Source organism: Odocoileus virginianus, chromosome 34 (genome assembly GCF_023699985.2).
Source record: "Odocoileus virginianus isolate 20LAN1187 ecotype Illinois chromosome 34, Ovbor_1.2, whole genome shotgun sequence".
NCBI lineage: Eukaryota > Metazoa > Chordata > Mammalia > Artiodactyla > Cervidae > Odocoileus > Odocoileus virginianus.
Genome location: NC_069707.1, coordinates 32,126,190 through 32,139,511, shown reverse-complemented (window position 1 = coordinate 32,139,511; position 13,322 = coordinate 32,126,190). Strand labels below are relative to the sequence as shown.

The following is a 13,322-nucleotide window of genomic DNA, read 5'->3' as shown; positions in this document are numbered from 1 at the left end:
AGTGTGCTCTCATTTTCCACCCTACTTTCTAGGTGGTAAAAATAATATGTCAATTCGGCATATACCTTACATTTACAAATCCACTGACTACAGTGTTTTCTACCAAATCAATTACTGATGAATTGTGAACTTTTGACAATGTTTACACTATAGTGGGATCAGTACTAATAATGTTCTGTCAGCATTTCCATTATAAACTTTATTTTTTATGGATTTATGTCTTAGTCATAAACTTTTTTTAGGTTGAAACTTGTTATTCAAAGGATCAGATCAGAAATATCCTTCTCTAAATTTCATCAATTTCTCATTTGAGAAGAGCTGCTCTCCAAAAGCAAAAAGTTAAGGATGGCTAAGGATATCTGGGGGGTGGGATTCAAATGACCATGGGTATGTTTATTAACCAAACTGCAAAAAAAATGAGTCAAGTATGCCTTAAAGTTCATTGCAAAAACTAGGTTTAAGACATAGCATGAAAGCATTCTTTCAAGGTTAACTGAATACTTACCTCTAACTCAAGTGAAAGCTCATCAGAGTTAATGACTTGGTGTTTAAGATGTTACATTGACAGGCTATGTGAGGAAACTGTCAGATACTGTGGTGTGAAGTAGTTTCAGTTTCACATGAACAAAGGCTTGTCCAAACAAGGAGACTTGGTAAATTTTTCAGAAGAAAAAACTTAAAATAATAAAAGAGATACTGCTACTAGGGTGAGGTTTGGCATGCAAAGTTTCAACACTGAGCAAGTTTTATGGCCAAGCTATATGTCCTTAAAAATAGGGCTTTATAAATGGAAGCACCGGCACAACCTTCACTATAGTATTGCAAACAGCAACGCTAGTTTATATAACTTGGACAAGAACGTCTTATTAAAATCAAAAAGCTGGTCTATTTTAATATGCTGGGCTCAAAAATTTTTTAACAAAAATAATTAGAACCACTATTTTGCTTAAAATCTCAAAGGTGAAAAGTCCTGAAACGGACTTGGGAATGTATAAGAGTCCGTTTTATAGAGTCTGGCCATTTTGTGCTCCTCCTGCCACACGCGGCCTTCCGCTGAGAGGCGCTAACGCCAGGAGGGGTCACTTCCGGCAAAGACTGACAAAGAAGCGTGTTTGTCAAGCAGGTGTGGGGTCACCTAAGAGTGTGACATTTCTCAGTCAATCTCCACGTTTCCAAAAAAACTTCCCCATGCAAAGCTTACCACTCCAACTTGTAAAAGTAACGTATCTCTGTTAAACTGTTTTTTTCTTTTTTGTTTTGTTTTTGTTTTTAGGCAAAGCAAGGCAGGTATTTTTATTGATGTTGTTTGTTTATATTTTAATTATCTGGAAAGATAAAGGCCACCACCAATCTTTCCATCTCTGAAAATTCCACCAGGCTAGCTTTAGCCCTGAAGTAGGAAAAACAGTAAAATGGAGTGGGAAGGAAAAACAACTCATCAAAAAGTGACAGGCTTTATCAAGTGCCAGGTGTTGTCTCTTGATTTAAAAAAAAAAAAAAGAAAAAAGAATATTAAAAAAAAAAAAACAAAAAACAAACAAACACCAAAAACCAAAACCAAAAACAATCCACCAAAAACAACTCTCATAATCCCAAGAAGAAATTCATTTTAGTGGCCTTGGTCTCAGCATGGTCCTGCCAATTTCAAGCCCCGACCATACATGTATTCTCTAAATGGAATCAGTGGCTACAAAGCGGCCAGCGTATCGTTAGTCACAATACAACAGTAAGGTTGTGAACATACCTGAGCAATGTTCAAGGTCTAGAGCATTGGAGGATGGGCAGGACAAGACAGGACAGAACAAAAATAAAGGAAGAAAAAAAGAAAAGACAAAACAGTGACTATGAGGCCAGCCTCAAGGAACCCAGAGTCAGCACAAACCCGCCCACATGTTAAACCACCAAAAACATACACCAAAAAGAAAAAAAAAACAAAAAACAGCAATTGAGGCCATGCTGAAGATACCAAGGGTTATAAAAATAGACACCCAAACCAAAAAAAAAAAGTCAAAAATTATGGTTAAGTCATGTGTAGGTTTCTCTGGCAAAAGGTATACTTGAAACTGGCCTTATAGAAAAAAAAGCAATGCAAAATAAACCAACTTTTAAAATATCTCCTTTTTAATTTAAACATTCTTAAAGCAATATATAAATGATAGAAAAAATACATTACTTAATAAACCATATACTAAAAAAAAATCATCAAATAGTTCTTAACTGTTTTGCTCAGTTAGCTATAGCAAAGAAAAGAGAAAAGAATAGTGCAGATTCTATGCAGAATTTACTAGGTTTCCAGCACAGTACAGTACCTGCTTATTTAAACCTAGCATATTGCAGACCATATCCCTGGAATAAGGCTGCTCCAAAACATATCTCAACAAAGCAGTCTGTGGTTCAAACAGATCCTTTAAAGAAAATAAAGAAAATCATTGCTTCAAGATTAGAGTTAATGTTCATTCAAAAAATTTGAAATTGGGATAAAAAAATCCTCTAAAGGCTCTTGTTACCTTCACACAGTAGGCAGTATCTAGTGGGAAAAAATCAAAGGATTTTAGTGTTTACAATTAATCTGCTCCCACCCTTCATTTCATAAATGACGTAACTGAGTTGAAGGGACTTGCTCATGGTCATAGAGAAAACCTTAGGAATGGCTTCCGCCACAGTCATGTGAAAGTCTTAAGCATCACTGTAAGGAAAGGATTTTCTGCCCAGAAATCTAATCAAAGAGGAAAGGGGGCAGTTTCTAACCATTATTCTGCAAGTGTAAACATAAAGCAGAGGGCTTTATAGTGTAAATTCAGAATCAGATTATCTGAGCTCAAATCCTGACCATACTGTCTGCTAAAGCTAACACCCCACTCTGTGTCTCAGTTTCATCACCTGGATAGTGGAAATATTAAGATGATAGTTAAGAATAAAAGCTGTTACAAAGTAAAGTTCTTAAAACTGTGCCTGGCATATAGGAAGTACACAGTAAGTTTACCTGTTTTTATTACTGCGATGATTGTAAATTCCATGTAGTTTATCACTTTTTCATCTTTCAAAGTTTTGCTAATATCCCAAGAGCTGTGGATTGTCACCTTAGTTGTACTATTTTATCCTCCTTCACTTTGGGATAAGTTTCCCAATCACTCTTTATATCATTTTTGACATGAAACATTTACATGAAAACTATTAGGCCCTCCCTATAACCTGCTCTGTCATCATGTCAAACCCCAAGATAGTAAGATAAATCTGCCATATGTGTTTCATCAAAACTTTATGTCTATACCTCATATTTCATATTATGGATATACATGGATTTTTCTCCTTGAGAAATTTCTACTCTACTTTTGTCCTTCCCCACCTCTCCCCTTTTGACAAAAAATGCAACAAATAAGGAGGCTCAATTCACTTTTGGTCCTTGCTTTTAAAGGAAAAGTGAAAACAAGGAATCTATTTAAAAATTCAGTTTTCTAACACCAAGTACTTTGCCAGAAGTGGACCGTTGGAATGTAAACACCTGCAATATCACAAACCACAGGCTAAACTTGGATCCTGAAATCATGACATAAACCATGGTTTATGGTTATAAACTATCTTTCATTGAATATTTACTTTTTCAGTCTATGAAGAGACAATTTAGCATTACACAATACATAATCTTGGATGAAGACTCTGAAGGATCAAAAGCTCCTTCATATTGAGCAACATACCTTATCATATGGCAAAAGGCCTTTCAAAGGAAAACGGAGAGTTGCAGGGTCCAATTTCCATGAATTACAAATGGCACCCGAGTTATTTACAACTGGTAGAAGGCTGCAACGGCCTGTAGGTATTACAATAAAGGCTTGTAAGTAAATGTGAACATACCAATGCCTAGTCCTTCATTCACACTACAAATAGTTAATGAATATCATGCTGAACCAAGCACTGGTTAAAAATATGTTTTAATTAGCTAGAAGTCTGGGAATTTTCTTTGAATATTTTTAGCCCAGGTGGTTAAAGACCAATTTGTACAAGACTTCCAAACTCACAAATGTTGCATTTGTCCAGGGACAGAGTTCAGCAAGCTACAATCCATGAACCAAATCCACCTTCTCCCGTTAAGTTTCACTGAACCTCTATTCCTTCTGCACTCTAAGGGCAGAGTTGAGTAGCTCTAAGAATGCACAGCCCACAGTGCCAAAAATATCTGTTGTATCACCATTTATAGAAAAAGTTTACAAACCTTTAATCTTGGGTCAAACTAAGTAACTTTAAACAAGATGTTCCTAGAGGTCTTAGATGTAGTATTTGACCATTAATCAGTTCACGTATCCAAATGCCTGATAAATGTTGTCACTGGGATGTCCTACAAGCACCTTAAGTTCAGTATAACATAAACTAAATTCATTCTCACTCTTCTCAAATCTGCACCACTTTCCATAATTCATCAAATGATGTCAATATCCACTCAGTTATGAAAGCTAAGAGCCTAAGAATTATCGGTCTAGTGTCCTTTTCATTTCTTTTCTGTATTTCCAGTGCCCAGAATAGCACCTAACTCACAGAAAGTGCTGAAAACTTGGTCATTGATTAAATAAGGGTCTATAATCCCAGGCTGTTCTCAGGCTACCATGATTTCTAGAAGTAATTCAGGAATATACATATGAGAATTGTAAAAACTGCAAATCATGTGCTTATTTTTAAAAGGAAATTCAGAGACTCTAATAAACATGAAATAAGTGGAAAACAAAATAAATTATATACAGAGCAAAGATGTGAGCTGGAATGGGCTGGGAGTCAGACAATGTGGTGCACTAAAGCCAGAGAGACAGATCTGCTGAGACTTCCAGGTGCCTGGGGAGCAGAGGTATACGCTATAGAGATATACGCTCCTAGAGTTACATTAAGATGGCAAGTCACCAAGACATGTGTAAGATTTCATCCATCAACTTGGTTCAGTAGTCAGCTCGCTAAAAATCAGGTACTATTTAGAATATTTTAAATTATAATCCTACCACAAATGGAGTTTATCCTTGCTGTTGGCCTGAACGTATCCACAAAGTCTGATACCAGGTTTCCAAGTAACTAAAACAAAATAAAACGAAAACAAGTAAGTGGAGAAATAAAATCAAGATTGCTCTGAATATAAGAATCATTTACACAAAACAAGATAATATGTAAAGATTTAGTACAATTCCTGGCACAGAAAACTACTCAAAGGTTAGTTCTCTTTCACTTCCTCCTAAACAATTACTTACCAGTTTATTTATCCCTGAATTAAGCCAGGTCATACCACCATGTCCTTAGCTATTTGATGAAGCTGTGTATATTTTACGAAATAATATATATAAACTATCTCAACAGGACAGCAGAGAAACGAAAGAAATGCATCATAAAAAAAATAATCACATATTATCTAAGGATAAAGTGACCATTAAAAAATGAGCACACAAAAAATCAGATTAATATAATAATTTTTAATACAAATTTCTATCAAAATTTAAAAAAAAAAACATCAAATTTACCCAATGTGGAAGTTTTCCCTCAGGATATAGTTTCCTGATCTCTGTGACTGCAAAATATGCTGGTAGTAAACAAGCATTTCTTTCCAAGATATATGCTATAACCTAGGAAAAATAAAAGGGGTATGTTATTATTTTGAATAGTCCCACAGATGTGCCATTTAAATCCAACAACAATGATATTTAAAAAGTAAAGATATTATTTCATGGATTCAGTTGACTTAAATATAGCATAAAAATTCATTTAAATGTGAATATCTAAAAATGAATATTAATACAATGATTGCTGATAGTAAATAACAGACTAGATTCCTGATAGTAAGTAACATTGAACATGCATTAAATATTGGTAGACATCCCTGTTGGATCAGGTGGTAAAGAATCTGCCTGAAATGCAGGAGACCAAAGTTCGATCCCCGGGTCGGGAAGATCCCCTGGAGAAGGGAATGGCAACCCACTCCAGTATTCTTGCCTGGAGAATCCCATGGACAGGGGAGCCTAGTGGGCTATAGTCCATGGGGTCAAAAAGAGTCAGAAACGACTGAGTGACTAAAACCAACAGGAAGGCAACAGACTAAAATAACAGTTCTTGCAACACTAAGTACAAAGCACAAAGACCTTTAAAGTGGCCCATAGGCTGACATCTCACATCGGTTAAAGACACAATACTATCAATATTGTTGTTTTCATAATTAAAAACTATGAATTAAAATGGAAAATTTCCTTTTGAAATACAGTGGAAGTGAAATAATACCTTTAAAATATGATTTTTGTGGAAGTAAAGAAATGGAACATTTTACAAACTACTGTAAATTTTAAAAGCACGGAAATATAAAACTAGACATCTTTAGGAGATGATCAGTGAATTGCAGACAAGTTTAAATTACCTCTCTTGCTGCCAAAAGCTGCTGTACAACAGCTGAGCTCACTGTATTGGGAATTGTCAAGATTTTCTCCAAAATCACTTTTAAGAGATCTCGAACACCCTGATAGAACAAAAAGTCACAGATTAAATTTTTAAAAAGTCCCGGGTGCTGGTTAAAATGCCTAAAGCTTTCAAGATTATATACTTGGAAAAATATGTAACCCTCAAAGTCACACTTTTAATTTTTCTGAACCAAAGCTAACATTCAAACCCCTAACATTAACCCAAGAGAAGCATCATGTTCCAAAGCAGAATTTTAAAGAATGGCTTGCCATATGAATGAACAAAGGAAGTCATTTATAGATAAAAATTCAACTTTTCACATTCCATTCAGCTTTCCTTTCGTAACATTACAAAAGTTTCTATTATTATGAGGGACCAAAAAGTTTAATTTGAGCTTAACAGACAAAAATATATTTGGAAGAACTTGAAAACACTGAAAAACATGGACAATAAATATTCAACTTTTTGGCAGACAACCTTTTCTGCACCTTCCTTTTGGTATATATTCTAATTTCATTCCCTCTTTCCCATCATGCATCACATACTTTAACCTCTCAAACTTAGCCAATAAGGCTATTCTGCTAACTGGTCATCTATTCAGCTCTGTTTCCAGTTGCATTATTTCAGAGCAGAATCTAATACACAGAGAAGACATTTCATTCCATAGTATAAACTATGTGATCAGTCTTGTAAAAGACAGACAGAACATATACATGAAAGAAACAATTATGAAGCACCACACAAATAAGGAGGTAAAAACTACATATTAACCTGCTAAGGAAAGTGAAGAGTACACGTAAATAGAAAATAATCAGAAAAGGCTTCTTAGAACTAATTTTGTATGAAATCATGACTCTGGCCAATAATTATCAGTTAAATCATCTGAGATCAGTGAAAATACAGATATAAGGCACAGGGTCAGGTATCCGCAAGTCTTTCAAGAGACAATAAGGAAAGTGGCTTGTATGAAGCAGAAGCTTCTGCAGCGGTGGAGCTCCTGAGCTGTGTTATGAGACATAACTAGAGTGTCGGCTGTTGCTTTGGTCAGGAGCAGAGTGCTGAAGGTACCAGTGAAGGAATGACAGTGTCCAGGGTGGCCAAGGTGAAGCGGGATTGGCTCCCTTTGTCCACTGAAGCCTACATCACTTCTCAACTCCACACCTCCCTGCTCTATGCTCTTCCATTGGAAAGGGGCCCCAACATCATAAGATCTGTGGCGTGAGAGAACTGAGTCTGCCTGCACTTCTAAGAATGTTGGGAGAGGAGCAGAGAGCTGTGGGAAACACTGAGCGATTTTAAACTCCTTCAGGAAATACAACAAAAAAGAGACAGACTTTACAAATGCTTCCACTTCATTTCTCCTATGTGAAATTAAAATAATATACACAGAAAAATTAATCATATCTGACAGCGATTATTTTTTACAACCAGAAAAAAAAATACCTTGTAATCCACCCCTCCGATTATTTTCCGAACCAGTTTAAATGTTAAGGCCCAGAGCTGCGTTCTTTCCCATTCAAGTGTGTCAGAGTTTATCAGGGATTCACAAACCATCCTAGAAAAAACGAATACCCATTCCAGTTACAAGACAGAATTTCTGTAAGTTCTCTAATAGCCAAGGTCCACAAACTTTGCATATTGTATTTGTCATAGTAAGTGTTAATAATTGTCATAAAGGTACATTACTCAAGCACACTTTCAAAAAATTAAATAAAGCATTTTATATTTTTTACTTATATGAAAGACTAAACCCAAAGTAGAACTAAACCCAAAGCAGACTCCTTACCATCTTGAGCCACCAGGGAAGTCCTAATGTGGAACTGCTGCTGCTGCGGCTAAGTCACTTCAGTCGTGTCTGACTCTCTGCAACCCCATAGATGGCAGCCCACCAGGCTCCCCTGTCCCTGGGATTCTCCAGGCAAGAACGCTGGAGTGGGTTGCCATTTCCTTCTCCAATGCATGAAAGTGAAAAGTGAAAGGGAAGTCGCTCAGTCGTGTCTGACTCTTAGCGACCCCATGGACTGCAGCCTACCAGGCTTCTCCATCCATGGGATTTCCCAGGCAAGTGTACTGGAGTGGGGTGCCATTGCCTTCTCCAAAGCAGAACTAAGTAATATTAATTATGTTATATTTTTGCTAGAAAGAAATGTACCAAAAGCTATTGGTTAAATGTACCATTAACCAATTAGTGGCAAACTGTTTTTCCAGGATGGCTGCAATAAGACTTTTGACCCCACATGCTCTTCTAAAATGTGATATTGATGCTCCTCCCAGGAAAAGTATCAGTGTCAAAAGGGTAGAAAAAAATCTATCCCTCAGTTTGGGCAGGTCCAAGACTGGCAAGTGAAAGGCTTTCAAGGCAAGGTGATACGGCTTCTGCCGAGCCCTCTTACGAATGCTTGCTCCTGGACGCCACGACCTTGCGAGAAAGCCAAGGTCACACAGAGAAGGCATATGTAGGTTCCGGCCAACAGTGCCAGCCGATGTCTCTCAGGTGACAGTCAGGCACATGAATGGGAATATCTCTGTCATGACTCCAGTCATAGCCACCATCCAATTGCAAACACAAAACCTGAGAAAATCCTACCTACTCCTTGTCCAAGCAAGCACTGTAATCGTGAATGTTAATAATAAAAGGATTATTACTGTTTTAAGCCATGAAGTACTGAGGCAATTCACCATGCAGCAAGAGTTAACTGGAACTGACCCAGGAATTTCACTCCTGGGTACATAACCAAAAAATACAAACCCACTAATCTGAAAAGATACACACATCGCAATGGTCATAGCAGCACTATTTATTATCGCCAAGATAAGAAGGCAACCTAAGTGTCTCTCAGTAGATGAATGGATAAAGATGTCTCTCTCACTCACACACACACACACACACACACACACACACACACACTCACACACACACACACACAGTGAACTACTCCTTATCCACAAAAAAAGAATGAAGTTTTTCCATTTGCAATAACATGGACAGACCGGAAGAGTATTATGCTAAGTGAAATAAGTCAGACACAGAAAGACAAATACTGTATGACTTCACTTATATGTGGAATCTAAAAAATTCAACAAACAGATCAGTGACTATAACAAATACAAGAAACACGACCTGGAAAAGCTTGTCAAAGTGAGTGATTTTAATCCCTGGGCTAAAAGGCAAAGCTGGCCTGGTTTTGAGCACCTGAAGTATACAATTTCAAGAATACTGCATCCTCAAAATTAAAACTGAGATACTATGAAGCACTTTTTGCTGACCATAACTGCCTTCTTTATTCTCTCATCCTTTTACAACAATCACCTCAACCAATTTCTAAACATTAATAAAAAAAAGAAAAATTTTCAACTGCTCATACTCATCATTAACCATACCTGGGTGGAAGGAGACCAGTCTCAACTGCCATTGCTAAGCAGTCATAAAGAAAAGAAATTCTTTTAGGACTATGCTGGCCATGAATGAATTTAACAATCCACTGGATGCACTGTTCATGAGATTCCTAGAAAATCAGAAAATGATCACATTTTAGGTCTAGACTTATATTTTATAAATAACAAACAGCTAACAGTATCTGGGAGTATATATGAAGACTATGAGTGAGATACGTCATTATAAATTAATGGATGAAAACAATTTAAAAATGACTGAAAATATTCAGATGTAGTAGTTGAGTTATATTAAGCTTAAAATCACACAATTATATAGATTAAAACTTCCACCATTTTTACTACATGGGACCTCCAAAAACAATATGAGTTTATGAACATATTCATGATCAACAAAGAAGTCTAGCCAAGACTGTGTAAGGCGCTGAGAGCAGTGCCCTTACTGGCAGACATAAATATCCGTCACTGGGGGAGAAACCCACTATGAACTACAGCAGCCTCATGAGAGTTTAGTGACTCTAATCCCTAAGAGCCAAATCAGTCATGAACTAATGACATATCCAATTTCCAGACTTCCAGAACTTCAAATCTGATACCAAAATGTGGTGCCCAAATCAAAGATTACATTCCAGAATATCCTCAAGATGTCCTGCTGTGCTATCACTGTCCCTCGCACACATTTCTATTGCTGAATAAACAGTGCTGGATAAACAGATCACCAGCCCAGGCTGGATGCATGAGACAAGTGCTCGGGCCTGGTGCACTGGGAAGACCCAGAGGAATCGGGTGGAGAGGGAGGTGGTAGGGGGGATCGGGATGGGGAATACATGTAAATCCATGGCTGATTCATGTCAATGTATGACAAAAACCACTACAACACTGTAAAGTAATTAGCCTCCAACTAATAAAAATAAATGGAAAAAAAAAAAAAAAACCCACTGCTGGTTTAGAAATACTTATTTTCTTCCTAGATCCTCCGTTAGAATCCAAAATTCTTAAAGACAAGGGTTTTATCTTAACTCATAAATTGTTTAATCAATTATTAAAACATTAAAATATGTTAGAAAGATGTAAGATGTTCAATATCACTCACAGAAATGCAACATAAAACTACACTGAGATAAAATTTCTCGTGCTTTAGACTGGTAAATATCAAAAAGGATACTGTGAGGCTTGATGGAATAGCTATATATACCCCACTCATATATTGCTAGTGGGAGGATAAATTGGTAAAACCCTTATGGAAGCTAATATTTTTATAAAAACTACACATAGAAATATCCTCTGACCCAGCAATAATATATTCTTTGTCCCCTGCCTAAAACTATTCATTATAGTATCATTTAAAGAGAAAAAGGTAAGAAGCAACCTATCAGATGGCGGGGGACTGGTTAAACAAATGATGGTGCAGCCATATAACAGGAAATAATGCTACTATAACAAAGAAAGAAGGCAGAAGTAACTTGAAATGGATTGATATAAAATTACATCAATTTGAGAATTTAAGAGGGAAAAAGCAAGGTGCTAATGAGTACTGTACATGGCATACAGACATTCTATAACAATGATTCTATGCATTAAACATTCTAGAAAGAAACAAACTGGAAACACTGATTGCAGACAGAAAAGGAAACAAATGACTAAGCTAAGAGAAGCAGAAGGCAGATTACCCATTGGGTGGAACTTCTGGTACCCCTCTGCATTCTGTACCATACAAATATATTAAAAAATAATCACAAGTAGAAGAAATGCAAGAGAACGAATGTACTGCAACTAGGCAATTCATTTCTGAGTAGTGAGTCTTAATCACTAGCGGCTCAACTGTAAACAGTTCTCATTTTCCTATTTATAAGGCATCATAAGAAGGTAATGCACTACTGGATCATGAGCTCTTTAAGGTTCAAACATTTTATCTTTTACAAGGCTGCAACTTCTGGTGAATGCTCTTTATTATTAAGTTTTACTGTACTTGCCTCAATTTTGTTTAAGTATCTTTGGATCCTTACTGTGGCATCTTTGTATCTTTACTATAGTACCTTTCTTATAATATCTTTGTATCAATGCTGGGCCAGCTCCTTTGCTGATTAAATGAATGAAGTTTTTATCCATTACAACTCCTAACACAGTTGTCCTAAAGTGCACTAAATAAATCAGAATAGGATGAAAATGGTTTTATACAATCTAACTTGGGAGAGATTTATAAAAACAACTCACACTGTGCTATGGTCAACTTGGTTTTTCAATACAGATTCTCTACTGGAAGAATACAAGTTGAAACAAACGGAAGCCAGAATAGACAAATAAAAGATGATGACAATTTTATTTCTCCTTTTCCAGAAAAACCTTAACAGCAACATCAAAGTAAGTGTAAAAAAATAAAGGGCCAAGAATCATCAGCTGAGTGTATTAAAAATGCAGTGCTCACCTGAGAAAGACCAGCCCAAAACTGTCTGAAGGCCCCTAAACAGCTAATAAGTTTTGTTTTTTCATCTTCAGGGGTGTCCATAAACATGCTAAAAAAACAAAAATCGAATTATTTGCCACTAGTTTTAAAAAGGGAATTCAACATAAACAGAATAGTAGATCTTATAAACCTCCAAGACAGATCTAAAGAAAATCTTACAATTAGGGAAGAACACAAAGACCTGCCATGTATACACTCACCCAGGGAAAGCCTCTTCTATAATCTCCGTTTTCTGTTAAAAAACAAAAATAGTAAACAACATGATTTTTTTAATTATTATTATTTTAAGGGAGGGAGAAGGGCCTTCCCGATCAAAATAATACAGTGCAACATAGGGCAAATCACCTTAGTCGGCAACGAGCAGAAACAAACAATACCCACCAGCTTGGTCTGTAACAAAGGGTGTTGTGGATTTCAAATGAGACTGAATTTGACGGTAGTTTGAGAATCGCTCAGCCCTTGCACACATACTCGATGTCACAACAAGGAAGAGGTGGGGAGAGGTTGCGCGGGCCAGATTTCTTGAGCCGCTGTCCCCGAGCCACCCCCTCACCCAGCCATCGCCCAGGATCCCTGGCAAGTTCCACTCACCACCACCTCCTCAAAAATGCTCTGCAGTTGAGTCTCCATCTGGACCATCACCCTCGCCTTCCGTGGACGCCAGGAGCGCGGCACGGGCCAGGCCCGAACTCCGGCAATGGATGGGCAGAAGGCCGGAGACGCCTGCAGGTAATTTCAAGTCGCCGGACTCAACTTCTTCCTCGGGCGCCTGGCCGGCACTGTCCCCTCCGGGGCCCAGCCATCGGCCGGAACCCGCACGGAAGCCTGGAGCGCTGGGTGTGCGCGGACTACGGAACTCACAGAAACAAGAGACCCAGCCAGAGGGTTCCGCCTGTGGAGAAGCGCGATCCACGAGCCAGATGCGAGCGCCCCCAAGTGAAACCTCCAGCCTAAGGCACCGCAGCCTGAGAAACCTGTATGCAGGTCAAGAAGCAACAGAACCCGACATGGAACAATGGACTGGTTCCAAATTGGGAAAGGAATACAT

The 13,322-nt window shown here is 37.6% G+C and overlaps 1 protein-coding gene across 2 annotated transcripts in view; it reads right to left on the bottom strand.

Annotated features, from left to right (window-relative positions):
- The window catches only part of MED23 (mediator complex subunit 23), a 42,722-nt gene extending 29,609 nt beyond the window's left edge, over window positions 1–13,113 (bottom strand). The window contains exons 1-11 of one of the 2 annotated variants that reach the window (XM_070461723.1): window positions 12,866–13,113; window positions 12,475–12,506; window positions 12,236–12,323; window positions 9,799–9,923; window positions 7,861–7,972; window positions 6,377–6,475; window positions 5,493–5,594; window positions 4,983–5,052; window positions 3,696–3,808; window positions 2,310–2,405; window positions 1,745–1,762 (exon numbers count right to left, since the gene is read on the bottom strand). In XM_070461723.1, the coding sequence (XP_070317824.1) occupies window positions 1,745–1,762; window positions 2,310–2,405; window positions 3,696–3,808; window positions 4,983–5,052; window positions 5,493–5,594; window positions 6,377–6,475; window positions 7,861–7,972; window positions 9,799–9,923; window positions 12,236–12,323; window positions 12,475–12,506; window positions 12,866–12,913 (903 nt within the window). In that variant the 5' untranslated portion in view covers window positions 12,914–13,113. The remainder of the gene's footprint in view (window positions 1–1,744; window positions 1,763–2,309; window positions 2,406–3,695; window positions 3,809–4,982; window positions 5,053–5,492; window positions 5,595–6,376; window positions 6,476–7,860; window positions 7,973–9,798; window positions 9,924–12,235; window positions 12,324–12,474; window positions 12,507–12,865) is intronic. The other variant, XM_070461724.1, reaches the window with a different exon arrangement.
- Between the last annotated feature and the right edge of the window lie 209 nt (window positions 13,114–13,322).